The following is a 24196-nucleotide window of genomic DNA, read 5'->3' as shown; positions in this document are numbered from 1 at the left end:
GGAACCTGCATTGAGCAGTGATCGCCCCCACTGCCTTCCAGCCTGGGTGACAAAGTGAGATCCTGTCTAAAAAATAGAAAAAAAAAAAATCAATGAAAGCAAAAATTGGAAACTGGTTCTCTGAACAGATCAAGAAAACTGATAAACCTCTAGCCAGCCTGATCAGAAGGAAAAAAAAGTGAGAGGTCATAAATTACTAATATCAGGAATAAAAGAGAAGCATTACTAGAGATTCCTATAGGAATTTCCCAACTTGCAAAGGCTACAGGTCTTTCATGTGTTCATTAGAAGCCTATTACTAAAAATTCTCAATCTCAAGAACCGTCTTATAATGCTTTGTTAACCCACAGAATCTTAAATAGTATAGCTAAAAGCTCTTGCTCCTTTTAAGAATATTTAACACCTCTGAGCTCAATATCCTAAGAGTCATAAGTCCTAGACCACTCTGAGACCAAAAGGAAACAGACAGCAAAGTAGGGACTCAGTGGAGGCTCCAAACTACCATGGCAGCATCTAGGAGAGGCTCTGATTAAAAGTAACAAAAGAGGGCAAGATGGCCAAATAGGAACAGCTCCTGTCTGCAGCTTGCAGCAAGATCAATGCAGAAGGCGGGTGATTTCTGTATTTCCAACTGAGGTACCTGGTTCATCTCATTGGGCCTGGTTAGACAGTGAGTGCAGCCCATGGAGGGTGAGCCAAAGCAGGATGGGGCATCGCCTCACCCAGGAAGCGCATGGGGTCAGGGAACTCCCTCCCCTAGCCAAAGGAAGCCATGAGGGACTGCACCGTGAGGAACGGTGCCCTCCAGCCAAGATACTATGCTTTCCCCACGGTCTTTGCAACCCACAGACCAAGAGATTCCCTCAGGTGCCTACGCCACCAGGGCCCTGGGTTTCAAGCACAAAACTGGGCAGCCATTTGGGCAGACACTGAGCTAGCTGCAGTTTCTTTTTTCATAACCCAGTGGTGCCTGGAATGACAGCGAGACAGAACCATTCACTCCCCTGGAAAGGGGGCTGAAGCCAGGGAGCCGAGTGGTCTAGCTCAGCGGATCCCACCCCCACGGAGCCCAGCAAGCTAAGATACACTGGCTTGAAATTCTCACTGCCAGCACAACAGTCTGAAGTCGAACTGGGACACTTGAGCTTGGTGGGGGTAGGGGCATCCATCATTACTTAGGCTTCAGTAGGTGATTTTCCCCTCACAATGTAAACAAAGCATCAGGGAAGTTTGGCAGTGCCACAAAGCTGCTGTAGCCTGACTGCCTCTCTGGATTCCTCCTCTCTTGGCAGGGTATCTCTGAAAGAAAGGCAGCAGCCCCAGTAAGGGGCTTATAGGTAAAACTCCCATCTCCCTAGGACAGAGCATCTGGGGGAAGGGGAGTCTATGGGTGCAGCTTCAGTAGACATAAACGTTCCTGCCTGCCAGCTCTGAAGAGAGCAGCAGATCTCCTGGCACAACACTCAAGCTCTACTAAGGAACAGACTGCCTCCTCAAGTGGGTCCCTGACCTCCGTGCCTCCTGATTGGGAGACACCTCCCAACAGGGGTTTAACAACACCTCATACAGGAGAGCTCTGTCTGGCATCTAGCCAGTGCCCCTCTGGGACGAAGCTTCCAAAGGAAGGCAGAGCCGGCAATCTTTGCTGTTCTGCAGCCTCCGCTGGGGATACCCAGGCAAACAGGGCCTGGAGTGGACCTCCAACAAACTCCAGCAGACCTGCAGCAGAGGGGTTTGTCTGTTAGAAGGAAAATTAACAAACAGAAAACAATAGCATCAACATCAACAAAAAGGATGTCCACACAAAAATCCCATCCGAAGGTCACCAACATCAAAGACCAAAGGCAGATAAATCCACAAAGATGAGGAAAAACCAGTGCAAAAAGGCTGAAAATTCCAAAAAGCATAACACCTCTTCTCCTCCAAAGGATCACAACTCCTTACCAGCAAGGGAACAAACTGGACAGAGAATGAGTTTGATGAATTGACAGAAGTAGGCTTCACAAGGTGGGTAATAACAAACTCCTCTGAGCTAAAGGAGCATGATATAACCCAATGCAAGGAAGCTAAGAACCTTGAAAAAAGGTTAGAGGAATTGCTAACCAGAATAAGCAGTTTAAAGAAGAATAAATGACCTGATGGAGCTGAAAAACACAGCACAAGAACTTCGTGAGGCATACAAAAGTATCAATAGCCAAATCGATCAAGGGGAAGAAAGGATATCAGAGATAGAAGATCAATTTAATGAAACAAAGTGTGAAGATGAGATTAGAGAAAAAAATAATGAAAAGGAATGAACAAAGCCTCCAAGAAATATGGGACTATGTGAAAAGACCAAACCTACGTTTGACTGGTGTACCTGAAAGTGACGGAGAGAACGGAACCAAGCTGGAAAACACTCCTCAGGATATTATTCAGGAGAACTTCCCCAACCTAGCAAGGCAGGCCAACATTCAAATTCAGAAAATACAGAGACCACCACAAAGATAATCCTCGAAAAGAGCAAACCCAAAACACATAATCATCAGATTCACCAAGGTTGAAATGAAGGAAAAATGCTAAGGGCAGCCAGAAAGAAAGGTCAGGTTACCCTTGAAGCCCATCAGACTAACAGCGGATCTCTGCAGAAACACTACAAGCCAGAAGAGAGTGGGGGCCAATATGCAACATTCTTTTTTTTTTTTTTTTTTTTTTTTTTTTGAGACGGAGTCTCGCTCTGTCGCCCAGGCTGGAGTGCAGTGGCGCGATCTTGGCTCACTGCAAGCTCCGCCTCCCGGGTTCACGCCATTCTCCTGCCTCAGCCTCCCGAGTAGCTGGGACTACAGGCGCCCGCCATCACGCCCGGCTAATTTTTTGTATTTTTAGTAGAGACGGGGTTTCACCGTGCTAGCCAGGATGGTCTCGATCTCCTGACCTCGTGATCCGCCCGCCTCGGCCTCCCAAAGTGCTGGGATTACAGGCGTGAGCCACCGCGCCCGGCCGCAACATTCTTAAAGAAAAGAAATTTCAACCCAGAATTTTATATCCAGCCAAACTAAGCTTCATAAGCAAAGAGGAAATAAAATCCTTTACAGAGAAGCAAACGCTGAGAGATTTTGTCATCACCAAGCCTGCCTTACAAGAGCTCCTGAAGGAAGCACTAAATATGGAAAGAAAACACTGGTACAGGCAAAAACAAGGCAAATTGTAAAGACCATCAACACTATGAAGAAACTGCTCAACTAATGGGCAAAATAACCAGCTAGCATCATGATGACAGGATCAAATTCACACATAACAATGTTTATCGTAAATGTAAACAGGCTAAATGCCCCAATTAAAAGACACAGGCTGGCAAATTGGATAAAGAGTCAAGAACCATCAGTGTGCTGTATTCAGGAGATCCATCTCACGTGCAAAGAAACACATAGGCTCAAAATAAAGGGATAGAGGAATATTTACCAAGCAAATGGAAAGCAAAAAAAAGCCAGGCTTGAAATCTTAGACTCTGATATAACTGACTTTGAACGAATGAACAAATGAATGAGAGAGAGAGGGAGGAAGGGAGGGAGGGCGGGAGGAAGGTAGGAAGGAAGGAAGGAAGGAAGGAAGGGCACTACATAATGGTAAAAAGGGATCAATGCAACAAGAAGAGCTAACTATCCTAAATATATATGCACCCAATATAGGAGCACCCAGATTCATAAAGCAAGTTCTTAGAGACCTACAAAGAGACTTAGACTCCCACACAAACTCCTTCCCAATAGTGGGAGACTTTAACACCCCACTGTCAATTTTAGACTGATCAACAACACAAAAAATTAAGAAGGATATACAGGACTTGAACTAGCTCTAGAGAAAGCGGACCTAACAGACATCTACAGAACTCTCCACCTCAAGTCAACAGAATCTACATCCTTCTCAGTGCCACATAGCACTTATTCTAAAACTGACTGCATAATTGGAAGTTAAACACTCCTCGGCAAATGCAAAAGAACAAAAATCATAACAAATGGTCTCTCACACACCAGTGCAATCAAATTAGAACTCAGGATTAAGAAACTCACTCAAAACTGCCAAACTACATGGAAATTGAACAACCTGCTCCTGAATGACTACAGGGTAAATAACGAAATTAATACAGAAATAAAGAAGTTCTTTGAACCAATGAAAACAAAGACACAAGGTACCAGAATCTCTGGGACGCAGCTAAAGCAATGTTAAAAGGGAAATTTATGGCAGTACGAAGTGGGAAACATCTAAAATCGACACACTAATATCACAATTAAAAGAACTAGAGAAGAAAGACCAAAGAAATTCAAAAGCTAGCAGAAGACAGGAAATAACTAAGATCAGAGCAGAACTAAAGGAGATAGAGCCACGAAAAACCCTTCAAAAAAATCAATGAATACAGGAGCTGGTTTTTTGAAAAGATTAATGAAAAAGATAGACCATTATCCAGACTAATAAACAAGAGAGAAGAATCAAATAGACACAATAAAAAATGATGAAGAGAATGTCACCACTGATCCCACACAAATACAAACTACCATCAGAAAACACTATAAACACCTCTACGAAGATAAACTAGAAAGTCTACAAGAAATGGATAAATTCCTGGACACATACATCCTCCCAAGACTAAACCAGGAAGAAGTCAATTCCCTGAATAGACCAACAACAAGTTCTGAAATGGAGGCAGTAATTAATAGCCTACCAACCAAAAAAAGCCCAGGAACATACAGATTCACAGCTGAATACTACCAGAGGTACAAAGGGGAGCTGGTACCATTCCTCCTGAAACTATACCAAACAATGGAAAATAAGGCACTCCTCCCTAACCCATTTTATGAGGCCAGTATCCTGATACCAAAATCTGGCAGAGACACAACAAAAAAAGAAAATTTCAGGCCAATATCCCCAATGAACATTGATGCAAAAATTCTCAATAAAATACTGGCAAACTGAATCCACCAGCACATCCAAAAGCTTATCCACCACAATCCAGTCGGCTTCATCCCTGGGATGCAAGGCTGGTTCAACATATGCAAATCAAAAAATGTAATCAATCACATAAACAGAACCAATGACAAAAAACACATGATTTTCTCAATAGATGCAGAAAAGGCCTTCAACAAAATTCAATACCCCTTCATGCTAAAAACTCTCAATAAACTAGGTATTGATGGAATGTATCTCAAAATAACAAGAGCTATTTATGACAAACCCATAGCCAATATCATACTGAATGGGCAAAAGCTGGAAGCATTCCCTTTGAAAACTGGCACAAGATAAGGATGCCCTCTCTCACCACTCCTATTCAACATAGTACTGGTAGTTCTGGCCAGGACAATCAGGCAAGAGAAAGAAATAAAGAGTATTCAAATAGGAAGAGAGGAAGTCAAATTGTCTCTGTTTGCAGATGACATGATTGTATATTTAGAAAACCCCATCATCTCAGCCCAAAAACTCCTTAAGCTGATAAGCAACTTCAGCAAAGTCTCAGGATACAAAATCAATGTGCAAAAGTCACAAGCATTCCTATACAACAACAATAGACAAGCAGAGAGCCAAATCACGAGTGAACTCCCATTCACAATTGCTACAAATAGAATAAAATACCTAGGAACATAACTCACAAGGGACGTGAAGGACCTTTTCAAGGAGAACTACAAATCACTGCTCAAGGAAATAAGAGAGGACACAAACAAATGGAAAGAAATTCCATGCTCATGGATAGGAAGAGTCAATGTCATGAAAAAGGCCATACTGCCCAAAGAAATTCACAGAGTCAATCCTATCCCTATCAAGGTACCATTAACTTTTTTCAAAGAATTAGAAAAAACTACTTACATTTCATATGGAACCAAAAAAAAGTCTGTATAGCCAAGACAATCCTAAGCAAAAAGAACAAAGCTGGAGCCATCATGCTACCTGACTTCAAACTATACTACAAGGCTACAGTAACTAAAACAACATGGTACTGGTACCAAAACAGATATATAGACCAATGGAACATAAAAGAGGCCTCAAAAATAACGCCACACATCTACAACCATCTGATCTTTGACAAACCTGACAAAAACAAGCAATAGGGAAAGGATTCCCTACTTAATAAATGGTGCCAGGAAAACTGGCTAGCCATATGCAGAAAACTGAAACTGGATCCCTTCCTTACAACTTATACAAAAATTAACTCAAGAAGGATTAAAGACTTAAACGTAAGACCTAAAACCATAAAAATCCTGAAAGAAAACCTAGGTAATATCATTTAGGACATAGGCATGGGCAAAGACTTCATGACTAAAACACCAAAAGTAATGGCAACAGCCAAAACTGACAAATTGGGATCTAATCAAACTAAAGAGCTTCTGCACGGCAAAAGAAACTGTCATCAGAGTGAATAGGCAACCTACAAAATGGGAGAAAATTTTTGCAATCTATCTATCTGACAAAGGGCTAATATCTGGAATCCACAAGGAACTTATACAAATTTACAAGAAAAAAACAAACAATCCCATCAAAAAGTGGGCAAAGGATATGAACAGACACTTCTCAAAACAAGACATTTATGCAGCCAACAAACACATGAAAAAAAGCTCATCATCACTGGTCATTAGAGAAATGCAAATCAAAACCACAATGAGATACCATCTCATGCCAGTTAGAATGGCGATCATTAAAAAGTCAGGAAACAATAGATGCTAGAGAGGGTGTGGAGAAATAGGAATGCTTTTACACTGTTGGTGGGAGTGTAAATTAATTCAACCATTATGGAAGACAGTGTGGCAATTCCTCAAGGATCTAGAATCAGAAATACCATTTGACCCAGCAATCCCATTACTGGGTATATACCAAAAGGATTATAAATCATTCTACTGTAAAGACACATGCACACATATGTTTACTGCAGCACTATTCACAATAGCAAAGACTTGGAACCAACCCAAATGCCCATCAATGATAGACTGGATGAAGAAAATGTGGCACGTATACACCATGGAATACTATGTAGCCATAAAAAAGGATGAGGTCATGTCCTTTGCAAGGACTTGGATGAAGCTGGAAACCATCATTCTCAGCAAACTAACACAGGAACAGAAAACTAAACACCACATGTTCTCACTCATAAGTGGGAGTTGAACAATGAGAACACATGGACACAGGGAGGGGAACATCACACACCAGGGCCTGCTGGGGGCAGGGAGCTAGGGGAGGGATAGCATTAGAAGAAATACCTAATGTAGATGATGGGTTGATGGATACAGCAAACCACCGTGGCTCCTGTATACCTATGTAACAAACCTCCACATGTATCCCAAGAACTTACCTCCACATGTATCCCATATGTATCTCCATGTACCTCCACATGTATCCCAAGAACAAACCTCCACATGTATCCCAGAACTTAAAAGTATTGAAAAAAAAAAAAGGAACAAAAGAAAGCAGCAATACATTCTTAGCTCTAGCCACCATTAGGAATGGAGGCTGGGAGAAGATGCCAGACACTCAGCAAAAATGGGAAGAGCTTCTAGTGTAGAAAAATGTTAACAGGAGGCACGGCACTGACAGAATGGGAATGTATCCATTCAGTTGAGTATGTTTAAGAAAGTTAGAGAGTATGCAAAAATAACTGAATGTAATCCTCGGTTTTCAAACTTAACCACAGCCCCTGAAGTTGTGGCAAATTGTATTCTGATACATAAACAATCTGTGATTTAAAAAAAAAAAAAAAAAAAGGCAGAAGAAGTGGTGAGGACCAAAATAAATAGCAATAAAAATTGTATAGGAATTATATAACAAAATGATCAACCAAAGAAAAACCTAATATTATTTCCTACATAATAGTAACACAAAAACCACAGTTAACTCAAGGCAATACTGATGGTGCATTGATAAAATTCCAAAGGAAAACTAAGTCTGCTTAGCTGAAAAATTAAAATATTACATTAAAAATCATCGCAGGACATATCTGGTCATGAGCATTTGCAGATGGAACCTTATAAGATTCCCAAACATTTGTGGCAGCCGGACTTCTCAGGAAAATACTGAATCATAGCTCTAAGCAATCACCAAAAAAAGAAAATTTATTTCAACATTTACAAATACTAAATTTTAGTGTCCCTTAACTTATTCAACAGATCACTAACTAGTAAAAAGCTCTAACACATCAAAGTGAATCTATGTATCTGAATTTCATATAACCTTCTAGGAACCAAAGAATGAATGTGTGTTTTGAAATTAGTGTGCAAGTTCATCAGAAGAAAATTCCTGACTGAAAACTATGGAATAAACTTGGCTAAATTCATACCCTCCATTCTTTTGCTAACAATTCTTCCACATACTCATTTTTAAATGTGAAATTCCTTCGTCCTTTCCATTTTTCTGAAACTCTACTTTTCTCTAGGTTTAATTTAAGTCTTCCATACTCCACTCCTCATAAATGAGAGTACCACTATCAACCCTACAAGATAGTTTTCACGATTAAGTGAGTTAATGTTCAGAGACTGATTGAAACACATCTTCCTTCTTTTTCCCTAATTCTAATTCTTGTAAAATTACTATATCCGCAACAACAACAGCAACCACTGCTTTGCAAATGTTATAGGAACTTGATAAAACTCTACTGATAAACAGATTGGCACTCAATATAATTATCTATAAAGCTGAAAATCTGCCTCATTACATTAAGCAATGCAGTATACAGTATGTAGAATACTTTGTAGGAAAATGTTTGTTTCATAAATTAAGCAGAAAACCATTATTTCTACATCCTAGGCTAAGAATATTTCTGCATTTGCAAGCACCTTTAATGTTACCCTCAGTGGGACTAAAGGAATCAAAGCTTCCCACCACTCATAGAATACTGATTTTACCTTGTCCTCATTACAAAGTAACTGATATAACTGAAAATCCAGACTCATTATTTCTGCCTATGCTCATGTCTAGACAGATCATGAGACAAATTTTCTGGAATAAATTCAACCACTGCCATAAATTCTGAAGCCAACAGTTTGACTATTAACAATTTTTCCTTTACCGTGGTAAAGGAAAGAATATTACATAAAACTCATTGAGTATAAGTCATTATTTGTGAATTTTCCCAACTATTGACACTAAATATTTCAGTTTTTTTATTTAAATATCCATAGAACAATTGAATTGTTACCTAGAAATATAGGAATATATAAGAGTTACTAGGCAGTTGGGGCTTGTAATATTGTGATTTATGATAAGAAATACAAATGGTTTTCATCCCATTTCCTGGTACTCGTCTCCTAAAACATTTGTAGTCTCCAAAATGGTGTCTTTTTGTATGCTAATAAGATGGCTGGGTGGTCCTGGATAGCCTCAGGACAGGGGCTTATTGCAAAGGGGACCAACTTTGTAATTAGAGTGTTGGGAACTTTCAGTTCCACCAACCTCTGGGAAGAGGTGAGGGGCAGGAGGTTGACTTAATCACCAGTGGCCAGTGATTTATCAATCTTGGCTATAGGAAAGAAGCCTCCATAAAAACCCAAAAGGACAGGATTCATGGAGCCTCCAGGTTGCTGAACACATGGAGGTGCTAGGATGGTAGCCCACCCTGAGAGGGCATGGAAGATGCACGTCCCTTCCCACATACCTTGCCCTATGCATCTTTTCCATCTAGCTGTCCATCTGTATTCTTTGTAATATTCTTTATAATAAATCAGTAGACATAAGTGTTTCCCAAAGTTCCATGAGCCACTCCAGCAAATAACTGAACCACAGGAAGGGATCGTGGGAACCTTCAATTTATAGCCAGTTAGTCAACAGCACAGGTTACCACCTGGAGCTTTCGATTGATGTCTGAAGTTGGGAGCAGTTGTGTGGTACTGGGATCTTACCCAGTGAGGTTTGCACTAATTCCGGTTAGTGTCAGAATTGGGTTAAACTGTAGGAAATCCTATTGGTGTCTGCTGCAGAACTGGTTGGTGTGATACAGAAAAGAAAACGAAATAACAACCAAAAAAAAAAAAAAACACATTTTGGTGACCAAAAGTGTTCCGTGCTGAGTATGTGCAGCAGGGGAAAATGAGTTGTTTTTTTCCTACTATATAGGAGTCTATAGATAAAATAACTAGTAAAAACTACACGGTACAAAATTAACAGTTATAAGTCACAAACCCTACCTTCAATCACAATTTACTGGTCTATTATAGTTTTTATTTGTATCTATAACTATTTATACTTAGTATCTTTACAACGAGCCAGGCATCCTGAGAGTTTTATAAAATTACTTCACAAAATACTCAGGAACTCTATAATGTAGGCATAATCTCTTTTTTAAGAGTTGAGTAATTAAGGCTTAAAGAGGTAAAGTGATTTGCCCAAGACCAAACAATTAGTATATATAGTAGAGAAGCCACAATTCAAACTTCTAATAATATAATAAGGACGACCTGTTTTAAACAATTCTGAAATAACAAAATTCAAATTTACAGTTTTAATCATGAAGCTATTCATTTCATAAAAATTTTATTTAGGTCACATTAAAATACTCACCAAGGATTATCTTAAGTTTTAAGAACCTCCATTTTCTTTAAAATAGAATGGAATTAACCAAATTTCTATTTACTTACATGTAACTCTTCAGGGATATCCATGTGAAAATTAGAATATACTGCTAACTTTAGTGAAATAACATAACTGGAGACATTTAAAAGCTAAGAGAAAGTAATCACCTGATACTCACCTAGTTAATTATATGCCATAATAAGATCTGATAAGACTATTATTAATTTGATTTACATTTCAAAATACCTTTATAGATTGAAATTAATGCTATGTGCATATCACAAGACTTGAGAAAGGGCACATGACTTCTTTAGTTGTTATACTTTGATTTACTACCTAAGTGCAAATTATATATTAAAAATAGAATAAATTAATAACACTTGGTCAAGTTTTGTTTTTTGTTCTTTGGCAAAATGGTAAAGCACCTAAGCTGTTTGGCACAAACTTATGGCTTTATAGGACATAACTGACTGCTCAATGTAATTTTTATTTTCTTTTTCAGATACGAACGGGTATTAATTTTCTATAACTCACATATTTTATCAAGGTTAGATCTTCCAATGAGTTCAGAGGAATATGCAATGCTTGAAAGCAAACAGCTAAATACTATCTGTTGCACTCAGAAAAGGCAATTTATATCACAAATGAGTACTCTGCTCCCTTCTGGCTCACCCATAGATAATATTTTTTTAAACTCTTCAAACATCAGGGTTAAAATACTTAAAAAAGTTTTCCCCTTTATTAATGCATGGTATGTTTCTCCATACTACTCCCCAAACCAACCACAGACTATCAAAAGTACTTAAAAACAATTCTTTTGTTTTTAAGTACTTTTATCTTTTGACATCCATAGGTTATCTTTGTGATCCATAAAACAATTATCTTTTGACATAAAAACAATCATCTTTTGACATCCATAGGTTATCTTTGTGACTCATTTTATTTTCAGTTTGCAAACAAACAAAATAGAATGAAGAAGCACCAGATCCTCAGCCGTAGAATCTCATTCCTAATTTATGAGATGACCAATGTACCTTCGCTTGTTTCCAAAAGACTAAGATTTACTTGCATGGATATTTATTGACACAAATTATCTAGTAATGAATCAGGGGAAAAAAAAAAAACTTTGAGGTCTGTTCACTGGTTCAACTAAGAATGATGTAATGAAGAATAGTAATCATAACCATAAGCTAAGTAAAAATAATTAGAAGTATTTGTAAAATGATAAAGAAATAGAAGGCTGCATAATTATATTGACAGGATTTGAACCAAATAGATCAAAATAACTAACACCTGGCCAAGAAACAAAGTTGTAGCTCTCACTTTAAGAGTTCAAAAGCTATCACCACACGGAGGGCACAATAATCTATAAAATGAAGTTTCTGTCCGGGTGCGGTGGCTCATGCCTATAATCCCAGCACTTTGGGAGGCCGAGGCAGGTGGATCATGAGGTCAGGAATTCAAGACCAGCCTGGTCAGTATGGTGAAACCCCGTCTCTACTGAAAATACAAAAAAAAAATTAGCCGGGCATGGTGGCATGCACCTGTAGTTCCAGCTAAGCAGGAGGCTGAGGCAGAAGAATCACTTGAACCCAGGAGGCAGAGGTGGCAGTGAGCCAAGATCACAGCACTGCACTCCAGCCTGGGCGACAGAGTGAGACTCCATCTCAAAAAAAAAAAAAAAGTTTCTCCTATTCATGCATAAAATAGTGATAAGTAGAACCTTCTTAAATTCTGAAGTCACAAATTACATTAATTTCTCTAAGACCCTATGCCTAACATTCCTCCACCCCCTGACAGTTTAATTCCTAGAAAATATACTTCAAATAATAAATCCAGCACAACCTTCATAATATTCCTAATCAAAATATGTTCACTGACTGACTGAACCCTACCTATGTGAATATATAATAATAAAATCCTCATTTCTTAGTCATTATTTTATGCCCATTTTGAACCCTTCAACTTTCTCTAGGTTTATTAAACAAATAAATTCAGTCTTTTCTGTCACATCTCAAAGGATCTATTTCCAGAAACCTTAATCATATTTATACATCCTTCCTTGGTTCCTCTCCAAGTTGAGCACATCTGACTTCATTTTGTGTTTTGACTTTTTTTAAGTAGAGCAGATCAGGAAAAGAAAGTTATTATGCTGACTCCTGCCCCTTAAATTACCTAGTTCATACAATCAGCCCACTATTAGAAACAAGAGTTCAAATCTTAGCTCTCAGAGGACACCTGAATCAGAATGTGTAAGTTTATTAATATTTTCATTAATTAAATGAGATGTAATAGAAAGAGAATGAGTTTCAGTGTCATCTTTTAAATGTGACCTAACCTCTCAAAGACTCAGTTTTCACATTTGTAAAAATAGGAATACCATCTATTTTATGAAGATACAAAAACAGAAAGTAATACTTATTATAAAAAAGAACTATCATAGGTCACAAATTCTTAAGTAATGTCTGTATTCTTGCATATCCAGCAGCCAGACTATGCTGGCTTATAGCAGGCATTCAACAAAATCAACCCCTGGGATATAGTTGCTTAATGTTACTTTTCATCCTTCATTCAGGATTGATTTTTCTAAAGACTATAAAAATACTTAACTTCATAAACATTTAGACTTTCATCTGTATTCTGTGTCAGTCTCCACATTCAGTAAAAAATTGACACTAATGAATTCACGTAAATACTATGCCATTCTAAATTTTACCTTTCCCTTGAACCAACTGTGATTTTTATTTCCAGTTTAGCCATTCTAGTGGGTATTTAGTGCTGTGTTGTGATTTTAATCTACATATTCTTTCACCAGTCACTAATGAGGCTGAGGATTGGCTATCCTATTTTTAGAAATGCCTGTTCAAGACTCTAGATCACATATATGAGTTATTTATACCTTCTGGATCTAAGCCTTTTATTAGTTACATATGTTGTAAATAACTTTTGTCACTTTGTGGCTTGTTTTTTCCCCACTCTCTTAAGGATGTTTTTATTGTTTTACTTTTCTATTATCCATCTGGAATTGATCCAATGGGGTGGGGGTAAGTGATCCAATATTTTAACACACATTGAGAGTAATATAACTTAAGTATGTGACAGAATACTTATAACAATATTCAGCATTTGGTTCAAGGGCATTATAAAATAATTCATTTATATATCTAACTACGAAAAATAACAAACATTAATGGTAACATTATGGTTGCTAATTATTACTATTTACCACATGGCTAGCATACATTGGGCACCAGCTTTAGCATTTTATGTATAGATTTCAATATTCTAAACAATCATATGAAGTTAACATTTCTCATCTTCCCAAATAAGAAAACAAACTCAAAAGAGGAAAGCAATATCTTACCCATGGAAACATATCTAATAACGGTAAATCTGGGATTTAATCCCATTATGCCCATTTTCTTTCTTCTATACTTTATTGCCTCCTAATTCAAATACTTTGGTAGTTCCTTATTGAGTAGTATTTGTCTTTACATTATTTCAAGATGTGTTAATACTTCCAACATTTGAAAGTTTGAAACTGATCATGAATATCTGATATTATTTAAGTACCTACACAGCCACAATCACATAAAACTATGTTAAAATATGAAGCCTCTGCCCTCAAGATGTTTATAACCTAATAGCTAGTACACATATGACAAACAAGGTAAGCAATTTTAAAATTCGAAGAAAGTAGCTGGATGGGCAGTTGGGGAGAAAAATGAATAGATACATAAAAGGAAAAGAAAAATATTCATATATTACAAATCAAAGCTTGGCATTTTTATATTTATCACAATCTCCTAAGAATGGTGATTTATTATTTTTTTTTTGAGATGGAGTCTCACTCTGTCGCCCAGGCTGGAGTGCTGTGGCTTGATCTCAGCTTACTGCAACCTCTGCTGCCCTGGTTCAAGCGATTCTTCTGCCTCAGCCTCCCAAGTAGCTGGAATTACAGGTTCCTGCCACCGTGCCTGGCTAATTTTTGTATTTTTAGTACAGACAGGGTTTCACCATCTTGGCCACACTGGTCTTCAACTCCTGATCTCGTGATCCACCCGCCTCACCCTCCCAAAGTGCTGGGATTACAGGCATGAGCCACCGCGCCCAGCCTTGTTTTTGTTTTTGTTTTGAAATGGAGTGTCACTTTGTTGCCCAGGCTAGGGTGCAGTGGCACAATCTCAGCTCACTGCAACCTCTGCCGCCCTAGTTCAAGCAATTCTCCTGCCTCAGTCTCCCAAGTAGCTGGGATTACAAGCGCCTGCCACCAAGCCTGGCTAATTTTTGTATTTTTAGTAGAGATGGGGTTTTGCCATGTTGCCCAGGCTGGTCTCAAACTCCTGACCTCAGGTGATCCGCCCACCTCAGCCTCCCAAAGTGCTGGGATTATAGGCGTGAGCCACCATGCCCAGCCCACAAGTACAGTGATTTCTTAGATATAAAAGGTAATGATGCAAGAAAGAAAATTAAAGGTAATAGAAGTCTTAAATACCACTCAGAGAAAGACATTCAGAAGAACATAAAGGCAATGTAAAGATAGAAATTTTTTTTCCTCTCCAAATCTATATGCCTTGCAGCAGAATGTTAAACATTATTACAAACAAACTCAGGGTAAGATACCCCTTCAGGCAAAAAGAAAATCTGTGCAACACATTCCCCCTCCCCAATCCCCACTCAAAAGTAATCAGATAAACAGAGAGCACTGCTGCTAACAAGCTCTCACAGAATTCAGGGATAGCTAAAGGGAGAGTACTCCAAGTAGTGAGTTTTCAGTTTTAGAATTTGATCCCTTCGTCAGTCTTCAAGGTTGTTGACCTTAAAGCCAGGGTGTAAGACCCACCTCTTCATCCAATACTTTAAAAGGCAGAGTAGAGGGAGGTTTATTAAATTTGCTCCAAGATGAGCTGAGATTGAAACTTCTTTCATCATTAAAAGTGTGCTCCTCAGCCGGGCACAGTGTAATCCCAACACTCTGGGAGGCCAAGGCAGGCAAGTGGCTTGAGCTCAGGAGTTCCAGACCAGCCTGGGCAACATGGTGAAACCCCATTGCTACCAAAATTACAAAAAATAGCCGGGTGTGGTGGCACACACCTGTAGTCCCAGCTACTGGGGAGGATGAGGTGGGAGAATCGCTTGAGCCCAGGGGGCAGAGGTTGCAGTGAGTCCAGATTGTGTCACTGCACTCCAGCCTGGTCGATAGACCAAGACTCCGTCTCAAAAACAAAATAAAAAATAAAGTAGGCTCCTGCCTGAGCACACTGGCTCACACCTGTAATCCTAGCACTTTCGAAGGCTGAGGCGTTCCAAGATTGCTTGAGACCAGGAATTCAAGACCAGCCTGGCCAACATAACTATACCCTGCCTCCTCTACAAAAAAAAAAAAAAAAAAATTCTTAAAAACTAGCCCAGAGTGGTGGTGTGAGCCTGTAAACCCAGTTACTTGGGAGGCTGCAATAGGAAGATGGCTTGAGCCCAGAAGTAGGCTACTGTGAGCTAGGATCTCACCACTGCACTCCAGCTTGAAGTAACAGAACAAGATCCTGTCTCTAAAAATAAATTTAAAATGAATAAATAATTTAAAAAGTATGCTGCTGAAGCAACTTTGCCACAATGGATATATTTCCTAACCTCCTCAAGGAAATACATTGCAGAGTATTTTGTTCATATCATGTTCAGGTTAGCAGATTTATTAATCAGTGATCTTCAAAAACTTTTACATCTCGCCATTCCAATTCATTTCATTTTTAAATAAATAGAACATTACGAAACACAGAAAGACCACCAGCAACTATTCTGTCTAGGTGAAAAAAGGTTGTAGATCTGATGCTGCCTCTCTTTAGGCAAAGAAAAGCACTAAGACTATCTAAGAGGGCTAGCCAGGTTATATAAATTTCAAAACGTACCACAGGTAAAAATTAAAAGATAAGAACACAGAAGAAGAGAAATACATAATCTGTAATTCCCATTGGTAATGGAATGTAAAAATGTGATAGAGTGATGGAAATTTAGATATATCTATAAAAACAATTTTTTTATTTTGGCTGTACATTGCATCAAATTCTTCTTGACCCAAATGTGAATCTCCCAATGGCAAAGCAAAATGCTCTGAAGTTAAGAAAAATGAGAATAATTTATTCAAAAAAATTTTTTGAATAATTACATAGTACAATATTTAGTCCCCACAAGAACACATAAAGTTATGTCACAGAACACATTGTGTCCTTAAGGAAGCTCATCTAAAATGAGACCGGCATGGAAAATAGCCAATTGTAATACAAGGCAGGAGCTACAATATATAATAAAAGTACATATAAAATGTTAGGGGAAGCATCAGAATATGCAATTAAATTCCACACAAAAGAGGGCTCATGAAAATCACACTTGATCGATGCATAAATTATAAGTAAAGTTTTCATAAGCAGTTAAGTATATTCCAAACAGAGTAAACACCATAAAGTCACAGAAACTTGAAAGTACTTCAGGATCTTCATTCTATTAAATGTGAGCCTAATATGTAAGATTCAGTCATTCATTTAAAAATATTTAATGAAGGTCCACAGTGAACATTCATTAAATAGGTACTAAAGACAAACATCATTCTAGGTATACAGAATTTATATTCCAGTGGTAAAGATAAACATTAAACAGTGTACCCATAAGACACTTTCTGATAGTGATATATGTTATAAAGGGTTAAAAAGCATAACATGGGCCAGGCGTGGTAGCCCATGCCTGTAATCCTAACACTTCTGGAGGCCAAGGCAGGAGGATCACTTGAGCTCAGGAGTTTGAGGCCAGCCTGGGCAACATAGTGAGACCCTGTCTCTATATTAAAATTTTAAAAAGCATAACATAATGTGGATGGGGGCAGGAGAAAGATACTTTAGATAGAATAGTCAAACGGTCAGTGTGAATTGAGCATAAGGAGCAAGGCAGAGTAGGGAAAGTATTCTCTTAACAGTATCTTTTGTCTGTTTCTAGAAAATGCTGTTTCTTACCTTAGGACTTCTTTACTGCTCTTTTCTCTGCCTGTATTTTTGCATGGCTAACTCCATTTTACCATTGACTTCTTAGTACAAATGTCACTTTGTCAGAGGTGAGAAAGTAGATAATATTCTGAATTTTATATTCTAAGTGTACTGGGAAGACATAGGAAGATAGTAAGCAAGGAAGTGATGAGCTGATTTTTTTAATATTGTTTATTTACCATCATTCATTTATTTAGGAAACCACCCAAAGGCTTATAGACTAGATTATGGGGTACACAGATGAATAGAGACACCAGGTGGAATGTTACTGTGATAGTCCAGTAAAGAAATGATGGCAATTATCCTAGGATGATAAGAGGTGGAGAGAAGTGGGTAAATTCAAGATAAATTTTAAAAGTAGAGCCAACTTAATACCAAAGTATCTAGATTTTCAAATTCTATAGTCAGCAACTGAAAAAAAAAAAAAAACAGTTGCAAAAGACTTAAGATGAGTTCTTGTATCTTCTACTTAGACTGTAAGCCAGATCTTATTTTAATATTATATATACTATAAAAGGAAGAGAACTAGAAAATAGGAGCAGCTGCTACACATTTGCTAAAGTGGAAGCAACAGTAAAATTAAATATGACTTTATCCATTGGGGTCAAAGGAAAGAAATGGCCCTTTGCCTCTTAAAATTAGAGTATTATCTCTAATTTAAAATATACTTTGATAATGTTTTGAGGCATTCGTTCTTGCATACTCATCATGCTCAATTTACAATAGGGGATATATTCCTGAGGCTTGTAGCTACATTGTGTCATCTGAATACTAGACTTTATTCTTGAAAATTACTGAGTTTACTGGTCTTTTACCAGTAAACTCCCACCACTTCAATATTGCATGTCATTAACACTGACTTTGAAATGCAGGCATACAATGATAAAAGCCAAACAAAGATTCTGCAACCTCCATCATCTTGAATTTTAAAACTATGTATAAAAATGAATTTTATGTACATAAAAACTTGGTAAAGATTTAAGGAATTAGTATAGCCATTTGTGTTATCAACTCATTATTATCAATAAAAACTAACCTCAATTATTGAGAGCTTACAATAAGCCAAGTACTATACCGTGTACTTTGTTCACATTATTTCCCAACACGTTTATGAGATCAGTATTATCATCACCATTCCACAGATGGGAAAAAAAGGCTTATTGGAAAGGCAAAGTAATTTGTTCATGTCAAGCAGCTGGACAAATGGGTTGTTGAGAGTTGAACTCAGGTCTGTTTGGATTCAAAGTCCAAATCCATAACCATGACTTTGTAGTGCTGCCACAACTTTTTTAAAACCAGTTTTTAATTGATACAGAGTAGTTGCATATATTTTGTGGTAGTTTTGATACCTGTATGCATACAATATGTAATAACCAAAACAGGGTAATTGAGATATCCATCACCTCAAGCATTTATCTTTTCTAACCACATTTTATACTACTCTAATGAGACTATTTTAAAAGATAATTAGGAATTTGAATGCTACATATTTAGAGGGGCTACATCTCAAACATCTAAATATTAAACACATGTTAAAGTTAATATGCCAAAGTATATATTTTCTAAACAAAAAAAAAAACCTGTAAAAGTATACAAAAACATCATTGGCTTATAAAATCTTTCCCTTGAATGCTAAAATAAACAATAAAATATAACAATACGATATAAAATAAATTTTTTGAAACCCAAATTAATCTATTCATCAGTCTAGAAACTAAAAATGGCTTTCAGAGTTTTTAAAAATATGTGTGTGAAGAAGACTGTTTAGAAGAAAACACTAATTCATACATTTGCTTTCCCATTTCATATCTGCAGATGGTAACTACTCTCCAAACAATATTTATAAATTTTTTTCTACACTACAAGCTTAAAAATGTAAGTAGAGTAAGAAAGTCATACAAACCCAATTCACATACAAAAAAATTGTGTTGTATACTCTGAAAATTATTTGTTTCACTTTCCTCATACTGCACCCATCCATATTTCCAGACACCTAAAACTAGATCAGACACTGTTCTTAAACATCTGAACATTTCGGTTTACTACAGAAATCGTGTAAAATTATAAAGCATAATCCTTGAAAAAATATCTTTCAAACAAGCAATTAAAATAAGCTTACCATTTTGATGCCTGTGGAAAACGTCACTGGTTTTACAGGTTTGGGTTTCTCAAGTTGCATTTCTAATTGGGTAGATCTATCTTTATGCTGAGCCAAAAGCAGAGCAACAGGGAGATCAGAACTCTCCTGTAAGAATAGTTCAAGTTCAATAAGAAATGTAAAAAGGGAAAACTAAAAACAACAAGACTTTTATTTTAAATTATGTCTTTTCCATAAGCATTTCATGTCAAACTAAATATTCACATTATGGAGGACACTTTACAAAAAATATTAACATTCCATAATAAGAAAAGGCTGTTGTAGACTCATAAATCAAAATAACCTGCAAACAAGTATTTTTATAAAATCCACATTAAAAGTTCCTATTTCAACTAGCAAACCAACCACATTTATTAAAACGAAAAAAATAAGCTAATCACAAAAAGAGTAGAACAAGGTACTATAACTTAGATCAGATGTTTATCTAAGACGCATTCTTTTTACCAGTAAATTTAGACCAGTTTGAAATTGTTTCCCATTAGATTTCACCTGAGACCGTTTGGAAATGATCCTTGTTCTATTTTGCACAATGAAACTATTGTAAGTACAACCAAAAGTATATTTATTTTCTCCTTTACTAACTTACTTTTAAAATTTAAGTCTATGTTTTCTAACTGAAGTAACAAAATGACAGTTAAACATTTTAATATATTAATTCTAAGCACACAGACACATTTTAATACCATAAGAAAATTACTAATTTTTATATGTAGACTATTATTTATTCTGTTTAACAAGAAGTCCTCTTACATCTTTAAAGTGCTGTGGAGCTAAGGTCTAAACTAAATGATATCCAGACATTTTCCTTTCTGAGTTTTCAGTTAAATAAGAATCCAAAAACATATGCAGAAGGACGTACCAGGAGGAAGAAGAGATCTCTCTCTCTCTTTCCTACACACACAAACAAACACACACACACACAAACACACAAGCAGAGAGAGAGATTGAGAATTTTCTGTATCTATAAACAGAGATGAAGGTCAAATACATTTTTATCTCCTATACCAGGATAATGTGCTAAAACATATTGTTCAAAGAGGCTATAGATGTTAAAATAGTGACTACACAGAATTTGATCCTGAAGAAACTCTATTGTTAACATTTCACAGCACAAAGCAAACATACAGATTTTAATTTTCTTTCCAAATCTAGCAACTTAATAATTTTTTAGGCACAAATGTGGTTAATTAATAGACTTAAAGGAATTGGTTTAAGGTTACAGTATAGAAATAACTCAAATAAGCAACTTAATTCAATAGAATTGTCCTAGAATAAAGTTGCACATCAACATTTTATAATAGAAGTGTTTTGCAAGAGCAATGTTACAAAGATTAAAACTTTTAATAGTAAATGGAAGAACACAAATTTTATTTATTTATAAGATGTAAACTTATTAAGGAGCAAAATCATTAAGACCTGGCTTTAACAATAATGAAGGAAAAGTGATGAAATATAGTACGAGGAGAATATACTAGAATACCTTTTATATTCTACACCAAAGCATTAGTAATGCATGAGTAACTGTATTGCTAAGATTCCTTGCAGCTATTCTAGATTTACATTAAGAATTTTATAATAAAATATAAAATTAAAGAACATTTTTAATGGGCTGTGACCAAAAAAATCTTTTAAAAGCTATTCTATCTTTTCACATGTAGAAACTAACAAAAGAAAAATAAATTTACTTAGCTAAAAAGTTAAAAGTATTGCTTTTCAATTTATACTCTAAATCAATTCAAGTGCTCTTCTTTAACTGGTATTTCCTTTAAAAAGCAAAAATTCTTCCATAAAAGCAATGTATTAACTTCAAAAAAAAAGTTGCTAGTCAAGACTTTAGCTTGTTTTAATCCTGGTTTCACATTCACATAAAAGGAACTGAATGTTAAAGTGTCTTGGTAAACAGCTGAAATCTAATAAAAACAAACATTCTAAGGATCTAAAACACTTTTGATACTGAAGCACAGAATTTAGTTCCAACCTACTTTATTCTATTTTAGCACTCAAATTTTGAAGCCTGGAAGCCTTACTAAGTGTTAAACTAGAATTAAGTAGGAGTTCCAACAACAAAAAATATTAATGGAGTAAAATAAACTATGTGAAACATGCATGCTCTGGGGAATATCTAACATGCAGATTTAGCCTTTCAAGTTATTTCATTCTTTGCATTACATTTTACCTTAAAAGATTCCCTAACCTGTATTAATTGCCTGAAGGCACACTGTTTAATATTTAAAGAAATTTTAATAAGAACTGCCTGTAATACTCATTAAAAGCTTTATAATGACCATTTTTAAAAGATTATTTTAACTGACTTTAAGCAAGCCATCTGGCAAACAATATTTCTAATAAAAATCACCTACTGCGTTTGACAACAATATTAGCCTATACAAAATTTAAGACATAAACTGAAGCGAATTTTCAAAAAGGAATATAAAAAGATTTAATAAGCCAGGACCTGTTTAAAAATCTTTTTCCAAACTGTTTTTTAAAATTTAATTTACAGTTAGGATTAAATAAATGGACCTTTTAGCCAACATTACTGCAAATACTAAGCCATAAACATTAAGACCATAACATTAAAATCCCGTCACATACAGTATAATATAATGCAAATACTTTTTAAAAGGTTAAAAAGTGACTTTTGGCACAAAGACCAGAACCAAAAACAGGAGGAAAAAAATTCTAATAAGTAGTACTTGTGTAAATTAGGTCCAGAGATTAATTATAAGAATTAATCTTCTAGACATATTTACAAATGCTATTGTTTTTTAAACAAAATCTCACACATGAACATATACAGAAAAAGAAATACGTTCTTTTACTTAATAAGGATTCAAGAGGATAAAAATAAATTTAATGAATTCATTAGTCATAAAAATTTAAAGTATTTTAACATTTATAACATTGTATAAAGACTGAAAAATAAACATAACAAAATCTTTAAAAATAAGTTTAAAAATGAAAACCAGAAATTCAAACTGCAGTGGTATTCTAAACCAATCTGTTTTAATTAATTGCACTAATGAATACAGTAAATTACTAAGAATTATTTAATCATCATGTTATATGATCTAAACAGTGAGGAAAGTATGTGCAGTAATGACTTGCAGGTGAAGAAAACAGGAAGTGGGAGAAAGAACTCACAAAAATCAATATTAACTCCAGATTACACACAATGTACAACAATGGTAGTTTCACATCTTGCTTCATGCCTCACTGAATCAAAGGGGAGCTTCATGCCAATAGCAGCTCAATGAGGCAGCAAAACAGTACTTTAAAGACTAAAAGAATATGCGGCTGGGCGCGGTGGCTCACACCAGTAACCCCAGCACTTTGGGAGGCCAAGGCGGGTGGATCACAAGGTCAGTAGTTCATGACCAGCCTGGCCAAGATGGTGAAACCCCATCTCTACCAAAAATACAAAAAAATTAGCTGGGCATGGTGGCAGGCACCTGTAATCCTAGCTACTCGGGAGGCTAAGGCAAAGAATTGCTTGAACCAGGGAGGCAGAGGTTGCAGTGAGCCAAGATCACGCCACTGCACTCCAGCTGGGGCACAGAGCAAGACTCCATCTCAACAAAAAAAAGGGAAAAAGAATATGCAAGAATAATTGTTATGCAAAGCTGGCTAACCTCAAAATAAAATCTAAAAACTTTTTTTATTAGATGGAACATAAAATGTTAAAAGCATATTTTCTATCAAAGTTCTATATTTGGGATTAATTCAATTAATTGTATAGAAGAGAAGCATTATCCAAAAAAGAGCCTGTAACTCTTTGTATAAAATGATAAGGGGAAGAATCTTTCAATAAAACAATTATAATTAGTAACTATATACTAATAATTAGTAACATCAATTTACTAATTCATTTTTAAAGTTTTTAATTTCTCACCAAACAGCTACAAAAATATAAAATACAACATGTCATTTCACTGTTAAAGCCATACCTGCCACTTAATAGTTTCAAGAAAGAACTAATGAAAGTTGCTAGGGAAGGCGTCATTATTCTATTTAATATGCTGGTGTCCTCATTTTTAGAGCCAAATTCACATTCCAGTCATAGAAAATAGAGTTTTATGACAGTGTTTTCTATCTAAGCCTCATTAATGCCCTTACCCTTATTTTTCCTTTAGTTTCTCACCTCCTTATAATTTAAGTAATCTTGCTTTCTCTTTTTTTACTCCTGGTTAACTGACTTAAATGCTTTTTTGGCAAAAGCACAGTAGAAGAACACATATATACATATTTTCCCCAATCATAGGATAATAGCATTATCAACTAGACAAGAAAGTTAAGTGTATTAACACTGCACACACACACACACACACACACACAAACACAAACACAAAAGCCTCAGGGAAATAAATTATATGAACATAAAGGGAAAGAGAAGAATGCAAAAAGACTTTCCTGGAGAGGAAGATTTTCTGGTTTGTGAAGTCATCAATATCATACAGGGTTATAAGTATCAAATAATATAGTAACAAAT

General features: G+C 36.3%; 1 protein-coding gene across 2 annotated transcripts in view; it reads right to left on the bottom strand.

Moving 5' to 3' along the window:
- The window catches only part of MNAT1 (MNAT1 component of CDK activating kinase), a 232817-nt gene that overhangs the window by 129161 nt on the left and 79460 nt on the right, over nucleotides 1–24196 (bottom strand). For both annotated transcript variants that reach the window (XM_001167724.7, XM_016926179.4), the window contains exon 6: nucleotides 19669–19794. In XM_001167724.7, the coding sequence (XP_001167724.1) occupies nucleotides 19669–19794 (126 nt within the window). The remainder of the gene's footprint in view (nucleotides 1–19668; nucleotides 19795–24196) is intronic.

Source organism: Pan troglodytes, chromosome 15, assembly GCF_028858775.2.
Source record: "Pan troglodytes isolate AG18354 chromosome 15, NHGRI_mPanTro3-v2.0_pri, whole genome shotgun sequence".
NCBI classification, from domain to species: domain Eukaryota; kingdom Metazoa; phylum Chordata; class Mammalia; order Primates; family Hominidae; genus Pan; species Pan troglodytes.
The sequence above is the reverse complement of the archived record's forward strand: the minus strand, read 5'-3'. Positions and strand labels throughout refer to the sequence as shown.